A 24,221-nucleotide genomic window follows, 5' to 3' on the forward strand; every position below is an offset into this window, starting at 1 on the left:
CACTGTTGTTGTTTGCGAATTGTTAAGATTCGATTTTAACATCATATAAGAGTTCTCACCGTAAGCAAATTTTTATGTTTCAGGTTGATCCAACGTTGTATGGTGATTCTAAGACTAGACAATTTATACGATTGGATGTAAGATTCTCTGTTTTGGTTCTACTTTTCTGGATTCGTTCATGTGAGATCGGATATAAGATCGGATATACCTGTGGACTTAGTCTATACATTGTTTCAATACTCGATGTCCTGGATTCGTTCATGTGAGATCGGATATACCTGTGGACTTAGTCTATCCACAAATTTCTATTCCCGGAAAAGTGGTGTATGAAGTGCAACTTTACATCGACCGGGTATGGTTAATTATCCCTCATCGTGCTTCTCAATTTCTTATTTTGTTGGGAAAAAGGAATTAGACAATTATTTGCAACAAGGAACTTATTAAGTTGTTTTGTCATAATAGGACCTAGCTAATGGAAACTGGTGGCTTTTAGTTGGAGATGACAATACCCAGCTTGGATTTTGGCCAAAGAGATTATTCACTGGACTAGCAGACATGGCTTCCATTGCTGAATGGGGAGGAGAGGTGTTTGGACCCCCGGGCACTCCTTCTCCTGGAATGGGCAATAGTAGTTTTCCTACAGATGATACACTTTACGACTCATACTTCAAAAATCTTGAAGTCATTGATGGTGGTGGGCGAAATATCGACGCCTCTAACACAAAGTCCTTTGCAGAAAATATGACACGATATAAAGTTTTTGATGAAGATCGAACACACAAGTTTGAGACATTTGGTTGTGTATGGAGGCCCTCCTTCAGGCTGACGTGATTGATCTTCTAGGTTATGTTTTTGATAGTCTCTTACTAATGCCAATAAAATAAGTGAACGACAGTCCAAAAGATAATGAATGCAATTGAATTGCTATTAGGTTCTCTGGCTGTGTCATTGTCATTACAATTCTGAAGATTATAAAGCAACTCCCATGCGTTCCATTTTAACTAGACAAATCACCAATTGAATAGTCTGTATCATTTCTTAAGCCAAACTTGAGTTCAGAAATGATGCATGTACATAATTAATTGCCAATTCATACCAATTTATCCAAGTAGGACAAAAAAAAAAAAGAACTAAGAGTTGAAAAAATGGTTCAAACCATCTAGGGTTGTCAAGGAGCATCGGGTGGCACCATTTCGGCTTCCCAACCTAAGTACTCATGGCGACAAACAGCGCATTCTTTTCGGCTGGCCAACCACATTTTGATGCAAGCCTACATGTGGGGAGAATTCTTACATTCTCCCCGTGCACAAATTGCTCCAAACAAATCTGGCACTCAGATCCCTCGAAACCAACTGGTCCGTCGATCATAAAAGGGAGTAGTACTGGGAACAGATCAATCACGTTTGGATTGAGTCCCACTTCTACTGCAGGCCCTACCCCGACTGGCTCTGCCACGACTAGCTCAACTTCTGGCTCGGGATCAGCTACTTCTTCAGTATCATCATTTGCACACATCCTCCAACAACAATAACAAAATACCAAAAATACCAAAAAGCTAACGATTGGAGCTACTGTTTCAAGAATGTGAGAATTCCTTGGCCTGCGCAATTGGGTAGCTTGATGCCACTGGCTCTTTACAACCTGATTTTTAAAAAATAAACACACAAGTTTGTGTTACAAGACCGGTCAAAACAAAGTTTATGTTACGAGTCTATCGGTAGCAAATTATAGAAGCATCCACAGTGGAATAAGCAAAACAAAAAATTGTTAAAGTTAGCAATGTTGGATAAAAAAAGTGCTCACATTGAAATAACCAAACTTAGCAACCTCTTAACAACTCATCAAATTTTGACTTTTCAATAATCAAAGTTAGCAATATTTTGTCAATAACCAAATTTTATCTCTCAATAAAAGTACATCAATATTACAAAAAAACCTTCTCTCTTCTATTCTCTATCTCTCTCTCAACAATGTTTTGAAAAAATAATTTTAAAAGACTGTAACTTTCAGATTTTTTTTTTCTATTTTTTTCAGAAACCTTTTTTTTTTACAAAAAACAATTCTTTCAAAAAATTTACAAACTATAAGTATATAAAGTGTGTTTTTCAAAAATCTGTTTTTGAAATTTCAAAATTCTTTTATAGAAAACTGTTTTTCACACAAAATCTGTTTTTAAAAAACTATATTTATAGTTTTTAAAATTTCAAAACTATTTGTGTAAATATAATTCTTTCAAAATTTCTCAAAATTGTATTTATAGTTTTTAACTGAACAAAGTGTGTGTTTTGAAACGACTCATATATTGTGCTATCATTAATGGGTTGCTGAATGGGGTTGAGGTTGATTTTGTATGGCGACTCTCAAGGCCAACATTTTTGATATGGGACGGTGGTTGAATGACCTTTAATCGAGGGCTTATTCAAGTTTCATTAAACGTAATCTTTTTGTATTGCCTTTTTCTTTTTGCTCTTTTATGGATTTCTATCTTTGAAGTCTGTAATTGGTCCTCTCTCGATGTACCCTCTGGCGAGCTTTTAATAAAATTTTGTTGCCTATCAAAAAAAAAATTTTGTTTTTTGAAAAACTGTTTCTAACATAAGCTGTTTTTTTTTTTTCCTTCAAAAACCGTTTTTTCAAAAAATATGTGTGAAATGAAGGGAAAAAGTTTGGAGGGTCCATTGATTTTGATTATGGGCAAAAAAAATAACCAATGTGGGATTTGACATTGCTAACTTTAGCAACCTCTAAATGGATAATCAAAATCTGATGTTGCATGTTTTGATTATTCACATTTGCTTATTCCACTGTTGATGCTCTAAGTAGGTAATATCTTTAGAAGGCAACAATTTTATGCTTCAAATTAGTAGTTTCTAACAATCTATTTGTAGAATTTCTATTTTTACACGGTTTAGTTTTACACAAAGTTTGTGTCGGATCATAGTGACCCAACCCGATAATGCATATGTAGATGGATACGAATTGAACAATGTAAAACTACTTTCACCTCTGTCTGGATTTTTCGGGTCTCTTAGGAGCCGAAACAGGGAAATGTCGTAGCCCTCTAAATTATAAGCAACTTTGGTATAAAGTTTTTTTTTTTTTTCGGCAAACGAAACTTTTATAAACTCGAAAGGGATACATAAAGGGAGTGAAAGAAAATAAAATAAAACAAACATCCAACGGATAATTGGATGTAAACACACCTAAATCTAAATTACAATTTCACTTTTCGGATTCCATCGAGATATCCCTTAAAATCCTCCACCGTATAAACCTTAATGTCAAATTTTGACTTCATCCACGTCGCAATTCTGGTTTTGATAAGCTCCCCAACTTTGGTATAAAGTTTATTTATCCGAGATCAGAAAAATTTATAATGATTTTTCAAAGGGGCTGTGTTGTGCAGATTTTAGGCAGATTCGTGGTACTTTCTTAAAACCCATTTTTTACCCCACGTAACGACATATTTAGGCTTTATGCAAAACACGAAAGTTGTAGATTTTATTTTGAAAAGTATACAAATCCAAAAACTTAACATGGCAAGCTCAAGCCAAATCAATTTTACGTGGAGCATTATTTTTCTCTTCTTTTTTTTTTTTGTCAAGAGGAGCGTTATTTCACTCTTTCAGTATCGTACTTCGAGGTGGCAATGTCAAATCTAAATTCATTTACCCACCCATAATCGCCCAATTATAACCAGCCCAATCCATCCATATTCAATTTTTGGTACGTAATTATAAATGGGTAAGCAATACTTGATGGTTTTGATTATCAATTGGGACGCAAACGGGACCAATTACAAACCATCTAATATAAACTAATTAACAACCATCAAACATGCACGTACGTATAAGTATTGGCAACAAAGGATGACAAACTCACCGTGTCGTGCTGCTCATCCAAATTCAGTGGAGCTGTGTTAGTCTGGGCAGTTGGTATCTGAAAACAAATTGAATTTGATGGAAACCATTTAAAAAACAAATTAAGGACCAATAAAAACGTGAATTAGCAAATTCAACCAAACATAGGACTAAATTTGTTAACCAGAGCATGATGAGAACAGTAAACCACCTGGATTCCATTCATGAAACCTGGAGTTGTGGAACCAAACTGAAGTGGAGATGATTTAGACGCCTCTCCTGAAGCTAGGCCATTAGGAGTAAACACAAAAATGAAAATATCAGTATTAGTTTTTATGCTATCAAATGTTGTTATAATAGTTAACAATAGTCGACAAGCACACGATCAAGGGTCCGTAGTGTGTTCAAATTAAGGCATGGGATAATCGAGGGTCCGTAGTGTGTTCAAAGGCATGTAATATGGTCCCCACCTTATTGCAAGCCAACCTAATTAATGTAGGAACACCCTAACACGAAAAAATAATTGTAACTATGGAAAGATGGGTTCTGTGATATACTTACAAGTTGGGATATAATTAAAATTGCTAAATCGTTCTACAAAATTTGCATGCAACATACGTCCAGTGAACATAATGTATTTCATTCTAAAAATGAGTGAATTTATTTGAACAAAAAAAAAACGATAATTTCTCGGCCCCAATCTCTAAGTATACCAATTCAAATAATTCTTGTCAACAATTCAACAATAGCCTCATCATTCAAGCTTACTCTAACCCTAAACCTAATTTTACTCTACTGTCTACCCATGCTCACCCCGTGCATGCCACCATATATAGCTAGCCACTGCACATTTCTGCTTACACTTTGGACGCTCACATCTTCTTCTCTGTCGTCTAATCAAGTGATTCCTTATATCTTTAATATTGGTTTGAACCCACCAATTACGTACCAGTGACAGTACCGGTACTAATTTGTTTACAATTTTTCTTCCGGAACTTCCAACCTCGAAATCCTCTTAATGCGGTTATACATTTGCTTTTATATCTTTTTGCTTTAATTTGGATCAGGGACTGACAGAGAGGGTGGCATTTTTAAATGAAATTCATGTTGTGAATTGAATTGTGCTCTACGAGTTTCCTGCTAAAAGAGAATATTAATTAATTAGATTAAAATCCATCCAGTGTGTTTTGGGAGCCAGATTAATTTTATTCCATTTTGTGAGTTTTTGTGTCAGTAATAATGTTCGTAGAAGGTAGTTGGTGGGATGGTTTAAATACTCCTTAAGTTTAGTTGAGATGGAAAACAAATCCTTTCATGGATTTGACGAAGAAATTAAATGCATGTGCAAGAACATTAATGGAGTTAAAATATCATTTATTGGGACGTTAAAATATAATCACTCTTTAAAATTTTGTGGTGCTATACATAGAGAGGAAAGGGAAAACTATGCGTACTGGGGGTGATGATTCTGGCACTTTTTTTTCTTTTTTTTTTATAAATCCATTTTAAAAAATTTCTTCTAGTAAACGCTGAAACTTTTGTTATATATAATTCGAATAACCAAAAAATAATTTTTGGCGTGCATTTATTAAAAAAAAATATGGAGTAAACAATCGTGTGCAAATTCTCGAATTTTTGTTTACTAGGAAATGTTCCAATAAATGTTACTCCTAAAGTATGTGAGTAAACCTTGTTTTTGATATCTCAGGATGCCCCCATAAGGACTGATTGTACATAAGAGATTTCGAACTTGAAAGACTTTAGGAGATCGAGATCTTTCAATACTCGTCTTCTTTTATGCAAACATTAATACACGTTAACTCATGCACATGCGAAATAATCAAATAAATAACACAGGAACATTAAAAAGAACAGAGGACACGAGCTTTTTCATGAAGTTATACAGAGCTTTTGAAATGGGTTGGAAAAAAAAACAGAGGACTAGCAGATAACGTAGGGAAATCTAATCCATAAGGAGTCAAGATTCAAGAAAAGAGTAAAACAGGACACATTTGTAACGGTTGAATCGCACAGAGAGTAAATCGGAAAAAGAGAGTAAATGGAATTTAACCCATAGTGCCAGAGGCATGGTTGCTACCATAGGCGGTGGCATGGGCGGTCTCCCACTGCCCACCGGTGTATACTCCGTGGACTCCGGCGCTAACAACCGCCTGAAGCGAGAGCAAAAAGTGCAACGCAGTAGAGCGGCCTCAGTACTCAAGCCATTTCGTACAATCACTCGCAAAACTGGAGAAATTAACTCCTTTCTTACAATTAGGGGCAGAGAAGAGAAGAGATGGAAATGTAAGAAGAGAAGAGATGCAAACTCGTTTCCGGCAAGGGGTTTTAATCCTTGGTTCCATTTTAATGAGTGATGTTGGTAATGGCAGATGTTGGTAATGCCAATGAGTTTTGTAAGAAGGAGAGAGAGAGAGCGAGAAAGAGAGAGATGAAGATAGAGATGGAGATGGAGATGGAGATGGAGCTCCTTTCTGGCTTTCTTAAGGGCTTAATTATCTTGTGTAACGCTTCGATTTTTCGGAAGCAATATAAAATAAAATTTTAAGAAAATTTGCTAAATAAATATAATTTTTCAAAATAAAGTTTAGCTATTACAATCACAAGATAAATTTACTGATTCAAAATACATTAACTTCATAACTGACTCTAGGCTTGATACAAATCCGAAGAATACTCAATCTTCTTTCCTAATATTCTTTCTGTGTCGATCTGCACCATCTTTGAATCCTCTCCATTGAATCCTGCGCCTTCTGGCAAATTGATCGCCGAAGCAAACGATTTGCCAGGATACAAACGTATCCGTGAGTGATAAATCACCCAGTAGAATAATCCAACCCAACTACTTTACAGTTACCAAGCAGCAGGATAATAGTAGTGCGAAAAAGTAAAATAGAGTGTGTTCCACATAAACAGATTATTACTATCCATTAACTTGATGTGTAATCTAAGATCTCCTCCGCGGGATCTTTCCTTCCCAACCGCTAGCTATGCCATGTCCCATGAGCTCACTTTCTTTTACTGTCGCGGATTGCACCTAAGTTATGTACCCAGTGTGTATCCCTCTTATTACAACAAAAGAAAGCTTATCATGCCCGAATAATAACTAGGGTTCGCCTATCTTATTGCACCACATCACAATCATCATATACATCACTGGGCTTACTTTGCCAGTATCAATTCATGACTGGACACCCACCTGTTTCAATTCATCATTGGGCTTACTTTGCCAGTTTCAAACCATCACATCCAACTCATCACATCTCAAAATCCCGCCTGCAGGCATTCTAAAGAAAACAAAACTTTCCAATTCATCCATTACCTAACATCGTCTAAGTGAACTCTATTCGCATATCACCCCATGTCTCTAGGGTCTATTCTAATATTCAAATCAAGTGTCGGTGCAATATACAATTAAATCAAATAATAATTAAAACAATTAACGAGCAATGCTATCACACAACTTTTTATGAATGGGCCGTTGCCCTTATTCTTGTATGGTACAATGTCAATAATGAAGTGGAATTTTTATAAAAAAATTAATAAAATATTTTCTAGGCTCTTATTAATTATTTCTAAGTAATTAGATTTATTAAAAACTAATTAAATACAATAATTAGATAAAAATATTAGAATAATTAACATGACCTTAATAAGAGTCCTAAAGGTCCTATGCAACCAGTTGCGTGTAAAAAAAGTTGGGTTCGGAGGGTCGTGGAATTAATTTAAATGAAAGCGTTAAATAAAGTGACCGAAAGTGAAGTAAATAGATAATAAATAATTTACTATTAAAAATATGTTGAGATTAATAAAGTTTCATCTTCAGGATGTATGGAGTCTAAATAAAATTACTCGGGCGTTAATAATAAGGTTTATAAGGTCGTAAAGTAATTTCGATTGGAAATACTATAAAAATAACAATAAATAATAAATTAAAAAATTATTGAATTAACAAGTTATCATCTTTGAGATGCAAGGAGTCTGGAAAAAAATAGTTTGGTTGTTAATACGTTGTTTGGAAGGTCGTAACTATTTTTTGTTTGTAAACTTTGAAAGATAACTAATAAATAATTTAATAAATAGATAATTAAATAAAAAAATATGACCTTAACAAGTTATGATCTTTGAGGTATAAAAAGTCTAGAAAAAATAGTTCGGGGGTCAAAAATGATATTCGGAAGGTCGCAAAGTTGTTTCGAAACGTTTAAAACCAACTCAATCTACCAGATAAATTAAATTGATATAATTAATACGTTTTGTACTAAGATGATATTATATTGTAAGAAAATAATATCACGTCAGTAGTTTTTTATAATATTAATATCAAAAAGATTGTAAAATAAATATCATAAGGGTCATCTTCTTCGTAAATAATTAAAAATAAAGTGTTGGACTCAAAAATAACATCAAATTGGTGATTACGGCAGAAAACGCGCAATTAACTATATATTTTTTTCGTTCGGGATATAAGGTTAAGCATATAAACACTTAATATACTTGGAGAAGGGGTTGAAATGGATTATAATACCTTGAATAAGATCGAATTGATTTAAAAACGAATCTTGCATTTTGGGGAAGAAGACTTCGGGTTCTTTGATCGGGAGACTTTGGAATCGGATTGAGGCTTGTTTGGAGATGCTCTGGGTTGTAAGAGGTGATCGGGATAGTTGAATTGAGTTTCGGTTGGGTGTAGCTATGAAACCCACTTTTCTCTCTCTAAAACTCCATTGATTGGAGTTTTGGTTTCTTCTGCTTTTTCTCTTCTTTTCTGGTCGGTGGAGTGTGGGAAATATTGTGATATTTTCGTGGGTCAATAGGGTGAGGTATTTATAGGAGAATTTTGGCAAAAGAGGATAAGAGTGAATTTAATGGGGTTGGGTTCATGGGATTTGAAATGGACGAATTTGGCTTGATTTTAGGGTTAGGGAGGAAGTAGAGACTGAGTAGGAGACGGAGAGACAGAAGGAGTTTGAGGTGAGGGAGGAGAAGGAGTGTGCACGCACGCATGTGTGTGTAGAAAAAATTTAAAAAGAATGCATGTATATATTGCATGCATAATTGTATTTAAAAAAAAGAATTGCATTAAGGAAAATAATTCTAATAATATTATATTTAGGAAAAAAATTTGGGTCAAAAATCCGGGTCGTTACATCTTGTTTCAGATCGAAGAGAAGGCAGGTGTGTCTTAAATCTAGGAAAGAACGCTGGGGTTGGGGTTGGGGTTGGGGTTGGCGTTGGTGATAGTGATATAAGTTAGTAGATGTATTTTTTTTCCAACTGTGGAAACTTTCGAACTGGAGAGAGAGTGAGGAGTGAGAGGGTCCAGTGGGAGAGGGAGAGGGAAAGAAATGGTGACATTTTGAGTTTGCCTTCCTTTTAAAGGGGAGAGTTGGTGAGTTAAAGAGGAGTGATCACGTGGTGCAGTAAGGTCTGGTTTTTATCAATAATTCTTTTCAAATTTTTTTTCGCTTAATAATGAAAAAAATTGTGAATTTTTAATTTAGCATCAATTTTTTCATAAATTATTTATTCTTCTCGATGAAAGAAATCTGTAAAGTAAAAAATTAGAAGTAAACTAAACTAACAAGAGCTAGGGTTGTGGACACGGGTATCCGGCTTTGAATAATGGCTCATCTTCAATCCCTTCTCCACAGCACAATCATGGTTCAAGTAAGCTGGAATGTTACTAGAACATGCCCGACAACTGCCCAGTAATCTCCCCGCTTTAGAGATCGACAAGAGTCGAAGAACGTAAGGCTGTTAAATAACCAAATTGTTTGATCTGGATTCATGTTTTGAGTTGCGTAGTTAAAAGCTCATTCTTTGAGTGGTTTAATTAACAAACAAGTCAAACTCAAACACATGTATAATTAATTAGAACATGTTACTTTCTTAATTTATTAGTATTCAAATAATCTACTACTTGTCGGCTTGATAAATTTTAATGTTTGAATCGTTAAAAACTCGTTCAACATCGATTAGATAAATAAAGATGTTATATAAATTCCTTGCACACTTCGAAACTCTTAACTTGTTACATAAGATAAGCTCCTATCATTTATCAATTCTGGATGACAGTTGTAGCAGTGAAATTGTCACCTTTCGAAATGGAGTTTAAGTTTTTCAGCAAGAACAAATGTCGATGCAGGGTTAGTGAGACAACTTGGCAAATAAGAGCCCCATTTTAGAAAGGGTAAAAATTACATTAACCACCCCTGCAGTTTATGACTAAGGCAGATGAATACACAGATATCATGCACAGATCTGATGTGAGATCCATTATGAGTTCCATAGAAACGATCCGAACCGTTCATTAAATATATAAAATTAGCTAAATACGATATCTTTAGATGCTCGATTTAATCATTTAACTTTTTATTCGGATGTCACGATAATGAAATTTTAGATGATTGAATCGAGCATCTAGAGATATCGGATTGAGTTAATTTTTCGCGAGGATCCTTGAAAAGACGTTCTACATTTAATGAATTGTTTGAATCATTTATGTGGGACCCATAGTGGATCCCATAACGGATCTATGTACAACGTGAGTCTAAAAAGTCTATGTCAACAGACTTTCCACTAATTAAAGGTCCTGAAAATCAAACTGAGCCCCATTTCGGAGTTTGATTACAAATCGTGTTAACGGTTGACTGATCTTAATTTTTTCAAAGCTACATCCAAAATTTTATAACCATGGTTATTCGGCTCACGTGTGGAGATACGTAACTGGACATTTCTACATGAATTAGGAAAGTGTGAAAATGCAGCTATACATATTGGGATCCAGCGTATGTGATTCGGTCTAATTGATACATAATCGTACATTTCTTTCTAGCCATTCATTTTTATCTAGCTAACATCAGAGTAATTATTCAGCATTCTCGTAAATGTACGGTTTAACCAAGATTATGGTGGCCCAAGTGAGGAAAACACTACGGGGCATATTTGTGAGAGTTTTTTGGGACTTTCAATGTGCGATTACGCCCAAATTAGTGAGGTGATCAGAAAAATTACTAGCAAAGTGAGTTGAACTGGAAACTTTGAGAGGAAGTATAAACTTCTATGTCCCACACATTTTACAGCTGACCTTTACTTTGGGATTAGGGTGTGTTCCACTTACTAAAATAAGTATTTATTTTTCAAACAAGTAGTTATTTTTAAAATTAAATGCAATATATTTTGAGAGAATGACATGTCTCGTAAAGTGAAAAATAGTACGTAAAAAATAAAAATCTTTTCGGAACAGTCTAGTTTGAAAAGTTTTTTTGCCTCAACTATCTCGAGTAATTGAAAAATAATTACAGAAAACATTAATTTTAGTGCTTTTAGATTCTGATTCTCAAACGAAAACGCCAGAAAAGCACACCTAGCTTAGTTCATGATGTGTTCAGTGGCTCCTTCCTCAATTGCTAAGAAATCCAAGGTTTTGACAAACACCTCGTAGAGTGGTCCACAGCTAAATCATTAGTGTACAAAAGGCGTGCTAGGGTAGACGTCGTTCATTAATCATGAGTATTAATTTTTGTAGTTTGAACTTTAATTAAGGAAATTGGAGAATGCAAAAATCACTATCTTTAATTAAACTTTCATTTTCGGAGGACGATCACGAGCTTAAAAAATATAACAAAAAAAACCCACTCAGCAAAATCAGAGGTTTAGTAAAAAGATGGTATATTTAGGTTGATTTGTTTATGATTCATGGAGTCTATGCGTAGAGAGAGAAATGGGTTCAAATGGTTTGAGTGGCAGAGTGGGTTGGTGGGCTTGCTTTGCTTCCCGTACAATTGACTATGGGTTGATTAACAGGATCATGCAGCGACAAAGTAATTAATTTCTTGTGAAACCCTCAATCTCGTCGTGAATGGACCCGCCTTTAACTAAACCAAGAAAACAATTAATCGAGTTACGCTTAAGCTATCCAAAACTCCCATCAACGTCGAACCCCAAAACAATTGGGTTTTGTGGTTAATGGGGTTTGGAAAATAGAATCCCCAGTGCGAACGAAAATGGCATTTCTGCAATCATTTGCAGAATACTGCTGCCTGTATTAGAAAATGGAAGGAAAATAGACAGACCAGCTCAGACCCACTTGTCCCATCCTCGCTGATATATTGGCACCCGAATCAAATCTCCCGCGGCCCTATTACTAGCCAGTCTTCCTACTTCATCTGGACCCTGTAATGCCCTCATCTCCTCGCTGGGGGCAGCCCCCTCCGGCAGCTAAGGGATCTCGATGCACTGGACCTCCATTGTTTTGCCGTTCCCGCGGACGGAGTTAACAAAACACCTCTTGGAGGCCATCTGATCGCCCCTATTAGTCTCCTATCTCCCAGATTCGCTTATATACTGATAGCACTAGTGGAGTGTGGATACAACAGACTTCATGTCATGCAGCCAGTTGCAACCCAGGATAGCGTTATAAGGGCTCGGCGAACTGACCACAATGAATTCCACGTCCAGCTGCACCCAGCCAGCATAGACCGGAGTACGACCTTGCCAAGTGAGTAGACCGAAATCCCCGTAATGCCAACCAGGGGGCATCCACCGGGGTCAATTGTTCCTTGGTGAGGCCAAGGGCCTTGAACGCCGAGTAATATAAAATCTCCGTCGAGCTCCCCTGATCGATCAGTACTTGGTGAACCATCTTCTGTTGACTGGGGATGGAAAGGACCAGGGCGTCATTATGGGTAAAAGAGATTCCTTCCATATTCTGTTCGGTAAACGAGATCTCCCATGTGTAACGAGCATCCATCTTCCGCTTCGACGAGGGTTGTATCATCATAACCTCGGAGGAAGGCTGGTATAGCTCTTTGTGGAGTTCATTGGCCCGACTCTGATCCATCGATCCGTGTATACACTGTACCACGCCGTCCAGAACCCGAGCCTTTTACTGGACTCCAGCATCAGGTGAATTAGTACGGTTGATCCACCAGTCCATCTTCCTCTGTTGAACGAGCTTTTTGAGGCAGAGTTTGAACGGCTGGCATGCTATTGTATAATGGCCTTGCTCATTGTGGAATGAACAGTATACCCGCTGGTTCGTCTCTCGTCCATCAGCGGTTCCTAACTTTTTCGCTGATCCTATTGGCCATTGGAACCCAGGGAGCCGTCTGTATTCTCGGAGCATTCGGAAGATTGGCTCCTTCAAGTAGGTGGTGATGGCAAAGTGATCCCTTCCATCACTCAGCGGTCAGACCCATGTCTTGCCACCGCTCCTATTTTCGATGCCCTCTTTCTTAGAAATGATGTTGACCTGTTTCTTCACCTCCATCGGTGCCGATATGATCGGATCAGCAACATCGGGGGTGTTAGAGCCTCCGATATATTCCTACAGATCTATATAGCGGGCAACGATTTGCCTCAGGTCTGACATATCATTCGACAGTCGAAGCATCAATTCCTTGGAGAGATCGGAGGTTCGATCTAGGCCACGCTTGAATGAAATGGTGACGGTCTTCTGGTCACAACTTTCAACCATGTTATAGACATTGTAGAAACGGTCAGAGTAATCCTTCAACATCTCACCGACCTTCCTCCTTAGATCCGTCAATGCCTCAACAGTCTTCGGTCGCCGATTGCTAGCAACAAACCGAAACTTGAAGGATCGTTCTAGCTCGCCAAAACTATTGATCGATCCTGACCTGAGCTGCGTATACCACAGCATAGCAGCATCTGAGAGACTGAAGAAGAAGGTTCGGCACATCATTGCCTCACTAAGCCCACAGAGTGCAGCCATTGTTCGAAACTACTGCACATGGGTTGGAGCATCTTACTTGGGGTTGTAAACGTTGAACTTCAAGACTTTGAAGTTTGAGGGAGGGACCTCTAATGTTATGGCCTTGGAAAAGGGTGAACCGTTCTTCTCGGTCGTTGCCATTACCGTATCCTTCCTGTTTGACACATTGACTGCCGAAGGGACAACATTGGTTTCGTGGATGGCATCCCTGGACCGCTTATTAGAAAGGGGGGCTTTGATCCCTCGGCCGCCGACACTCAGCTCCGGTGAATGCCTCCTCTTTGACCATGCTACCCTCTCGTTTTCCTTCCTTGGGGGGGGGGTGGGTGTTTCCACTTGATTTTAGGTCGCTCGGTAGGCGGTTCTCTCTGGTCTGGGTATTTACTACTATTAGGGCTCCGCCACCGCTGTTGACGTCGCACATTTCCTCTGGGAGCAGCCTCTTGCTGTCCTCCCTTTGTATCTGTGACGGGTCGACCGACTGCCTAGGCGAGCGCCGTTGGGAATGACGGGCAGAATGTCCCGGCGAAAGTTGCTAAGGGCGATTGGCCACTCCTTTTCCACAATCTTTGTGTCGTCGTCCCTCCGACCTGGTAGTATATCGATTGTCTTTGTGGCGTTGGGATCCAGCACGGTGGCTGTGGGAATTCAATGCGCTATTCCTCCTGTTAACAGGCCGAGGTGCCCCCTCGGTTTGTGTCTCTGCTCAAGACCTAGATCGAGTGCTCGATGCTGTGGCGCTCATTTCCGGAAGTAATGTTTGGCTGGTAGGGCCATTGCCGGATGGGGCATTTTGGGAATTTGTTCGGCGTCGTGGCTCCTGATATATGCGACCATTTGCATCAAGGCGACATAATGGGCTCAGCTTTGTGAAGGCGGAGGCCCTTGCTGTGTCCGCCGTTTGGGTTGGTTATGTTGCATTCCTCCTTCGGCGCCATTTTCGAGACCTGGAGACATGAAGGACCTCTCGGTGCGCTTGGAGCTCTTGCACCTACGTCTTTAGTTGCAGCAGCTCCTCTTCCATACTCACCAGGAGGTTTGGATTAGGAGGGGGGGCCGTCAGGCTAGCTGCCGAGTGGTCCATCCTATCAATGTAGAACGAGGCCGTTCCTATTGCATGGCTACTCGTCCCAGCAATGGTTGAACCCATTATTACGGAGCCGTCGGGTCCCCTAGCCGGGGTTCCCACAAGCCATAAATCCACTTCTACCTACTGGGTCATTGAGGAGGCTTGGTGAGCCATTAGGTTCGGGTTAAAGTGCGCGAGACCAAAAAGTCGTCCGCCCGCGCCAGTCATTGTTTAGACGAAGTTGGAAGGTGAGGAGAAAGCCTGACCACCGGATCTGAGTTCAAACTCTTCCCCAGCAGAGTCGCCAATTGTGGGGGTGAGCTTTCTCTGATCGGACCTAAGTATTGAGGTGGCTCAGGTTATTTTGAGCGTGGGTAAAACCTGCACATGTAGCACCCGCGTTAGTGCCCAAGCCTGGATTATGGTGGTCCAAGATAGGCACTCCGACGTCTAGTAAGCGAAAGGGAAGAAGAGCTCTGGAAATGTGTTTAGGGTTTAAGAGGGTTGGAGTTCAATCCCTACTTCCTGAGGAGGATTCCTCCTTTTATAGGCAAAGGGAACGTGGTGATCAACCCATGCGTATCCATCACGCGCTCGGTGATGGGGTCCGCCAGTCCCGGCTCTGGATAGGTTTTCCTATCTCAGATAAACTCAAGCTCCCGCGTTCCGCTCCTATAATAAAGGATCTGGGATAAGCTTTTATCCCCACGTTCAGCTCCTATAATGGGGGGGATAGGAAATGAGGTTGGCCTCCCTTGCCCAGCTCTTTATGACTTCAAATCAGGGGGCACGGGAAGGCTCGGCTATCCTCGGCCCCGCCGATCATAGGGTACGGCTGTACTCAAGCTTCCGTAAAATCATCAATCGGACCGGCAGGGCTCCGCTGAGCTAATAGTCGCATTCAGTAACCGGATTCATGGTTCTTCCGGGGTGAACAAACCCGGTTCGGCATATTAGAAAGGGTTGAAATCTGCCGAACGTTGAAGTGCCGACCCATACCAACCATGAGCCCATGGGGTCCGGCGTATGCATGGCATGACCGACTTGGTCCCTTCGCCGAGCCACGCCCGCCACAATATTTATTTTCAATGTTCTATTCCTGAAATTCAGAATCTGAAAGAAATTCATCATGAAACAAGCCTACGTACTGAGGTTTAATATTCTCATCCCATGAAAATCATATTAATGTTAACTAATCTGCATGTTAGATTCAAGCATAAGAACAAATTGTTTGTGGTGTTGTAAAACATATCCAACCAAGGGCAACTTCATGTGGCTAATCTATCTTTCGAGCAACTATTTCTGCTTGGATAATCAATCCTCTCTCTTTTTCTAAACCCTTTTCTCTATATGTTAGTGAATGTATTATTTCTGATTGTAGTAGCCAAGCACTCTAGGTGAGTATGGTTGGTGTGTTGGTTTGAAAAATGTGGCACAGGCACGGCAAGGGTACGAAAAAAGCACGAGCACAAAAAAAGCACAGAAAAAGCACGGGCACTGAGCTTTTGAAATGGGTTGGAAAAAAAACAGAGGACTAGCAGATAACGTTGGGAAATCTAATCCATAATGAGTCAAGATTCAAGAAAAGAGTAAAACAAGACACATTTATAACGGTTGAATCGCACAGAGAGTAAATCAGAAAAAGATAGTAAATGGAATTTTACCCATAGTGCCAGGGCCGTGATTGCTGCCGTAGACGGTGGCATGGGCGGTCTCCAACTACCCGCCATTGTAAACTCCGTGTACTCTGGAGCTAACAACCGCCCGAAGCAAAAACAGAAGTGCAATGCAGTAGAGTGGCCTCAGTACTCAAGCCATTTCACACAATAACTCACCAAAATTGGAGAAATTAGCTCGGCAAAGGGGGAGTACGATTCTTACCGAACCCTAAAACAGTAGAACTCGTTTCTTACAATTAGGGGCAGAGAAGAGAAGAGAGGGAAATGTGGAGAAGAGAAGAGAAGAGAAGATATGCAAACTCGATTCCGGCAAGGGGTTTTAATTCTTGGTTCCTTTTTAATGACTGATGTAGGTGATGGCAGATATTGGTAATGCCAAAGGGTTTTGTATTGAGAGAGAGAAAGAGAAAGAGAGAGAGAGCTAGCTAGCTGGTGATGGAGCGCAACCTCCTTTCTGGCTTTCTTGAGGGCTTAATTATCTTGTTTCAGATCGAAGAGAAGGCATGTGTGTCGTAAATCTAGGAAAAAACGTTGGGGTTGGGGTTGGGGTTGGCGTTGCTGATAGTGATATAAGTTAGTAGATGTATACTTTTTTTCCAACTGTGGAAACTTCAGAACTGGAGAGAGAGTGAGGAGTGAGAGGGTCCAGAGGGAGAGGAAGAGGGAAATAAATGATGACATTTTGAGTTGGCCTACTTTTTAAAGGGGAGAGTTGGTGAGTTAAGAGGAGTTGATCACGTGGTGTAGTAAGGTCTGGTTTTTATCAATAATTCTTTTCAATTTTTTTTTTTTTGCTTTATTTTGAAAAAAATTGTGAATTTTTAATTTAGCATCAAATTTTTCGTAAATTATTCATTCATCTTGATGAAAGAAATTTGTAAAGTAAAAAATTAGAAGTAAACTAAACTAACAAGAAGCAAGGGTTGTGAACACGGGTATGCGGCTTTGAATGATGGCTCATCTTCAACCCCTTCTTCACTACACAATCATGGTTCAAGTAAGTTGGAATGTTACTAGAATGTGCCCGATAACTGCCCAATAATCTCCCTGCTTTAGAGATCGACAATAGTCGAAGAATGTAGGGCTGTTAAATAACCAAAATCTTTGATCTCGATTCATGTTTTTGTTTGCGTAGTTAAAAGCTCATTCTTTGAGTGGTTTAATTAACAAACAAGTCAAACTCAAACACATGTATAATTAATTAAAACATGTTACTTTCTTAATTTATTAGTATTCAAATAATCTACTACTAGTCGAGCTTGATAAATTTTAATGTTTGAATTTTTAAAAACTCGTTCACCATCGATTAGATAAATAAAGATGTTATATAAATTCCTTGCACACTTCAAAATTCTTAACTTGTTACATAAGATAAGCTCCTGTCGTTTATCAATTCTGGATGACAGTTGTAGCAGTGAAATTGTCACCATTCAAGTTGGAGTTTAAGTTTTTCAGCAGGAACAAATGTAGATGCAGGATCAGTGAGACAACTTGGCAAATAAGTGCCCCATTTTAGAAAGGGTAAAAATTACATCAACCACCCTTGTAGTTTATGACTAAGGCAGATGTCCCACTAATTAAACAGCAGTGCTACCCACACAACAATAATACACAGATATCATGCACAGATCTGATGTGGGATCCACTATGGGTTCCATAAAATAGATCCGAACCACTCATTAAATATATAAAATTAGCTCAATATGATATCTTTAGATGCTCGATTTAATCATTTAACTTTTTATTCGGATGTCACGATAATCAGAAGTTGGATGATTGATCGAGCATCTAAAGGTATCGGATTGAGCTAATTTTTCGCGAGAATCCTTGAAAGTTCTACATTTACTGAAGTGTTTGGATCGTTTATGTGGGACCCATAGTGGATTCCATAACGGATCTATGTAAAATATGTGTCTAAAAAATTTGTGTCAACAGACTTTCCACTAATTAAAGGTCCTGAAAATCAAACTGAGCGCCATTTCGGAGTTTGATTACAAATCGTGTTAACGGTTGACTGATCTTTTTTCAAAGCTACATCCAAAATTTTGTAACCATGGTTATTCGGCTCACGTGTGGGTTACGTAACCGAATATTTCTACATGAATAAGGAAAGTGTGAAAATGCGGCTATACATATTGGGATCCAACGTATGTGATTCGGTCTAATTGATACGCAATCGTATATTTCTATCTAGCCAACATCAGAGTGATTATTCAGCATTCTCGTAAACTACAGGGCATATTTGTGAGAGTTTTTCGGGTCTTTCAATATGGAATTACGAGCAAATTAGTGAGGTGATCAGAAAAACTACTAGCAAAGTGAGTTGAACTGGAAACTTTAAGAGGAAGTATAAACTTCTATGTCCCACACATTTGCAGCTAACCTTTACGTTAGGATTAGGGTGTGCTCTACTAAATAAAATAAGTATTTATTTTTCAAATAAGTAGTTATTTTCAAAATTAAAGACAATGTATTATGAGAGAATGACATGTCTCGTAAAGTGAAAAATAGTACTTAAAAAATAAAAATCTTATCGGAACAGTCTAGTTTGCAAAGTTTTTTTGCCTCAACTATCTCGAGTAATTGAAAAATAATTACAGAAAACATCAATTTTAGTACTTTTGGATTCTGATTCTCAAACAAAAATGCCAGAAAAGCACACCTAGCTTGGTTCATGATGTGTTCAGTGGCTTCTTCCTCAATTGCTATGAAATCCAAGGTTTTGACAGACACCTCGTAGAGTGGTCCACAGCTAAATCATTAGTGTACAAAAGGCATGCCAGGGTAGACGTCATTCATTAATCATGAGTATTAATTTTTGTAGTTTGAACTTTAATTAAAGAAATTGGAGAATGCGAAGATCATCTTTAATTAAACTTTCATTTTCGGAGGACGTTCACGAGCTTAAAAAAGATAATAAAAAAAAAAACCACTAAGCAAAATCAGAGGTCTAGTAAAAAGATTGTATATTTAGGTTGATTTGTTTATGATTCATGGAGTCTATGCCTAGAGAGAGAAATGGGTTCAAATGGTTTGAGTGGCAGAGTGGGTTAGTGGGCTTGCTTTGCTTCCCATACAATTGATTATGGTTTGATTAACGGGATCATGCCGCGAGAAAGTAATTAATTTCTTGTGAAACCCTCAATCCCGTCATGAATGGATCCGCCTTTAACTAAATCAAGAAAACAATTAATCGAGTTACGCGTAAGCTGTCCAAAACTCCCATCAACGTCGAACCCCAAAACAATTGGGTTCTATGGTTACTGGGGTTTGGAAAATAGAATTCCCAATGCGAACGAAAATGGCATTTCTAATCATTTGCAGAATACTGCTACCCATATTCGAAAATGGAAGGAAAATAGACAGACCAGCTCAGACCCACTTGTCTTTCGCACTCTTCTGTATTCTTTTTCGAATTGTTATTTTGACTTTTCAACTCGAGAATATGCAAGGATTTTATGTGCACGGATTGTGCACAGATCACAATGTGGGACCTACATCGAGTCTCATGCAGATAATCTGAATCATTCAGTAAATTTAAAATATTTTTTCGAGTGTACGTTCTGAACAGGCCGAGACTCCCCAACATTTGTTTCTGTTTTGTAATGTTTCCTGGAGGGTCTGGTCAATTATTATGGACTGGTGACACATGATTTGGGTTTGCCCTCCTTTGGCACACCTTGTTGTCTCGTGGTTTGACAACGAATTCTGTAAATTGGAGAAGCACATTTGAGAAGCTTGCTTGTTTGCTACTATATGGTCTTTGTGGCTAACAAGGAATTACCTGGTTTTTAACAATGTTGTTCCAGTGATGATCAGGGAAGTTGGGGGTCAATGGCATCAAAACTAAAGTGGCAATGTGGATGAAAACCAAATTTGATATCAAGATCTATATGGTGGAGGAATTTAAGGGCTTCTTGGATGGTATCCGAAAGTTAAAGCTTTAGTTGTGTTCATGAGGAGTCTTTTTTTTTTTCTTTTCCTCCAACTCTCGGTTGGATGTTTTCTGTTGTATTTCTCTTTCCTTTGGCATTGTAGTACTTTTGTGCTCCGTGCCTTCCCCTCGATGTAATCCAGTCGAGTTTTATGAAAGTTTGCTTTGCCGATAAAAAAAAATTTCTCCCAAACAATCAACTTAATCCGACAAGTGTAGGTATTTGCTCGAACTTTTCATTCAAATTGTAGGGATCTATAATGTGAATGAAAAGTTATCCCTACAATTTGAATGAAAAGTTAGATGATTAGATCGAGTACCTACAGATATCGGCTTCAAATAATTTCACATGGGTACACTTAAGAAAATGTTTTAAATTAATGAACGGTTCAGATCATTTGCGTGGGACCTGGCGTGGACTAAAACATCTGTATGCAAAGACTTTTTGTTTACTTTTATAGTGGTCTCTTGAATTCATTGTTATGTACGTACTTCCCAAAGCGTAAGTCTGTTGACACAGACAAAGTGTGCACAGATCCCAATGTGGGGTCCACTATGGGTCCCACACAAAAAATCTGAGCCGTTCATTAGATTTAAAACATTTTTTCAAAGGCTTCCATGAAAAATCACTTCAATCCGGTACTTATAAGTATTCGATCTAATCATATAAGTTTTCATTCAGTTTCAAAGTTGAATGAAAAATTAGATGATTAGATCGATTATTTCTAGATATTGGATTGAGCTGATTTTTTGCAGGAGCCCTTGAAAAAATGTTACAAATTTAATAAACGGCTCGGATCGTTTGTGTGGGACCCATAGTGGGTCCCACATCAAGATCTGTGCACGATCTGTGCTTCCTTTGTCTGTGTGAATAGCACCTCTCCTTCCCAAATTAGAATATATTGCATACTTTTTTAATTGCAAAAAATTATAAATTTTTCGGTTTGAGTTTCAGAATTAAAACATGAGTAACACCCACACAAATACGGAGATTTGAACTCTTAACAAGAAAATGAAGTAGTACTTGCCAAGTGAGTTAGTCCTGACTAAAAATTCAAGTGACTTTTTTTTTTCGTTTTTATTCAAAAAAAAATTTGTTTGTTTATTTTGCGTCAAACTTTTGTGATTTATTGATTCGTCTCGAGCAAAGGAATCGGAAAAGTAAAAATTTTTGATTAAAACTCATAATTTTTTGGATAAAAACAAAAACAAGTAAAAAAAGACAGCCTTTTTTTTTACTTATTTGATGCAATATTACTATTGATACATAGAAAATTCAAAATTGACCGGATCTTTTTATTAAACATAAAAGGCAAGCCCTGATTAAATAATTGCGAGGTACATTCTACTACCCAATAATTTATGACCAATAAAAAAAATTCGTGAGAGTTTCCACCCAAATTGTGGTAAATATAATAATATAATTGCAATAAGGCCCCATGACATGGCTCCGTTTGTTTGGGCGTAAAATATTTTCTGGTAAAATATTTTATTTATTTTTTGGTGTTTGGTTGTGTAAAAAATTAGGAAAACATTTTTCATCAATTGAATGAAAATGACTTACCTTTAAATCTTCCGTAAGGTATTTTCCGAAATGAACCCGCTGCCTTCTGCTGCAATTCTCACTATTCAGTTTCCTCGATCGTCAGTCCTGACCCACGTTCAATTCTAATATTTTCATATTTCTCCACCGTTTAAGCCCACCCCTCTCTACACTATTTTGTTGATTTCTAAAAATATTTTCAAGTGCCAACCAAATACTGAAAAATAAAAGTTTGAAATTTGTTTTCTAAAAAGATATTTTAGATGAAAAATATTTTATATTGTAAAACATTTTATATCGAAACAAACGGAACCTAAGTTTCCAGAACTCTAGTGGAGATGCCCCAAAGACGACACAATCTTTAGTTCTCAACAGAGTTCAAAAAATGCTTCCAAGAACGGACTCCTAGCCTAATATTGACTTCTAATATAGAATTCATGAAGCATGCCTCCCAAATTTGTCCGGAAAAGCTGCAATCAAAGAAAAGGTGCAAGGTGACTTCATCATGTTGTGAGCAAAGGATGCATTGAGGATCAATTGGCATTCCCCACCTCATAAAAACCTATTTACGATAACTAGCTAACGTCTTTAAGCAAGCTAAAATATTAGAATTTGAGCCCTCTTTACATATAGAGTTACAGGGATGAGAACAATCCGAACCCTCTGAGACATCATTGTGTTTGATGTACAGATAGATTTGGTGGCGGACGTAGCCAATGGTCATCACTGCTTGCGCTCCATTCGTGTAGATTTCCTTTTTATTTTCAAGAAAAAATATAAAAAGGAAGAAGATTTCCTTCACTTTACTTTTGTTTGTTTATTTGCATTTTTGGGCTTCCCATAAGGTAGTTCTAAAGCCCAAACCGAGTGAGTTTCATTACTGTGACCAGTGGCGGCTCTAGGAATTTTTAATAGGGTGTTCGAAAATTACCTTAACGCTACCAGCTAATCTATTAACCAACAATATATGTACAAAATCTCATATAGTTGTATAAATAGTGTGGTCAAAAAACATAGCTTTATTTTAAAAAAATTAACTACAAGGCAAAATAAAAACTTAAAAATACATTTTTTTTTTTTTTAAATAAATTTTTGAAAGTTGTCTTATTATGTGATAGACAGTGTCAACATTTATAATTGAGAGGATAAAATTTTACAGTTGTCCTGGATGAATTCTCATATTTTGTGTCCAACATTTAACTAGCGTATCAATCTACTAAAACCCTTGTGAAATAAATTGTAGCGAATATGTTGGGGTACTCGAAAATATGTTGATCTTTAGGATGACGTGAGGAGATTTTCTATCATAGTCTCAAATTTGAAGGGATATTGTTCAAGTTAACAAGGTTTGCAATGTATTTGAATTTTTCTAAAGTTTTGTCCGTAATTCTATAAGCTAACTAGACCAAAAAAAAAGTAGTTATTATTATGAATGCAAAATCAATACATTTAGATTATCGACAATAAAGATGGAGAGAGAACACAGAACATAATACTTACACTAATATATTCTTCTTTTTCTATTTCTTTTTTCAACTTTTTTATTATGATTATGAGCTTTATTTGAGGTAATGTATTAGGTATTTAAATATAAGCTACCTGGATTGATGTGCTGTAAGTGGGTTGTGATTGAGGGTTCGATTGATTTTAGGTTGGGTGTTCAATTTTTTTTGGCTTACGTGTTCAAGACTGTTAGAATTTGGGTATTCATTGATATTTGAGTTGGATATTCAAAGAAAGACTTGTCCATAATTTTTACATGTATTCTAAGCAAATGAAATTTGTTTGAGTGTTCAATTGACCATGGAATGCAACACATGGAGCCGCCTCTGACTGTGACTACAATCCTTAAACCAGAGAGTCCAAATATCCTTTTTAGCGGAACACACCAAATCTGTACCACTTTCCCCCAAACCATCTCTTCATTAAAAGAGGAGGCTGGGAAGGATAGTTCACCCCGAAAAAGAGTGGGATCTGGACCAAAAGCAAGAAAGGCCCAATTTATAAAGATCCTCTTCAAAATATTTGTCTTTTTTTAGGCGAACTAGAGAAAAAAAAAAAAACCAGACAACTTGAGTCTCTCACAGAAAGCCGCCGCCAAATCTGCTGCGAAGAGATCCTTCACTTCATTTAGAAGGGTCATTATCGACACCATCTATTTGTTTTGTGAGAAACGGGCTGGAGGTATATACTGAAAGAGGGTCACCAATTATGGTGATCCTGTTAAGGTTGGGCCCGTATATTGTTACTGGGCTGTCACTTGCACTAATTTGTGGATGGGCTTATGGACCCATGCTTCTCCTGACTCTTTCTTTTTTGATCCGCTGCTTCTCCTGACTCATAACAACAAAATATAGTTTTTTTTTTATCTGCAAAACA

At 37.8% G+C, this 24,221-nt stretch overlaps 2 protein-coding genes across 2 annotated transcripts; one reads left to right on the top strand and one right to left on the bottom strand.

Annotated features, from left to right (window-relative positions):
* The first annotated feature begins 74 nt into the window (after window positions 1-74).
* On the top strand, window positions 75-831 carry LOC131317573 (protein neprosin-like). Its single transcript, XM_058347111.1, has 3 exons — window positions 75-137; window positions 221-352; window positions 463-831. The coding sequence occupies exons 1-3, from the start codon at window positions 75-77 to the stop codon at window positions 829-831; spliced, it is 564 nt and encodes a 187-aa protein (XP_058203094.1).
* A 105-nt stretch (window positions 832-936) lies between these two features.
* On the bottom strand, window positions 937-5,949 carry LOC131317574 (uncharacterized). The gene is made up of 4 exons (XM_058347112.1): window positions 5,864-5,949; window positions 4,072-4,198; window positions 3,883-3,939; window positions 937-1,641 (listed from the first exon to the last, which is right to left on the bottom strand). The coding sequence occupies exons 1-4, from the start codon at window positions 5,947-5,949 to the stop codon at window positions 1,207-1,209; spliced, it is 705 nt and encodes a 234-aa protein (XP_058203095.1). The 3' UTR covers window positions 937-1,206.
* Window positions 5,950-24,221: the final 18,272 nt, after the last annotated feature.

This window comes from Rhododendron vialii, chromosome 2a, assembly GCF_030253575.1.
Source record: "Rhododendron vialii isolate Sample 1 chromosome 2a, ASM3025357v1".
NCBI classification, from domain to species: Eukaryota; Viridiplantae; Streptophyta; class Magnoliopsida; order Ericales; family Ericaceae; genus Rhododendron; species Rhododendron vialii.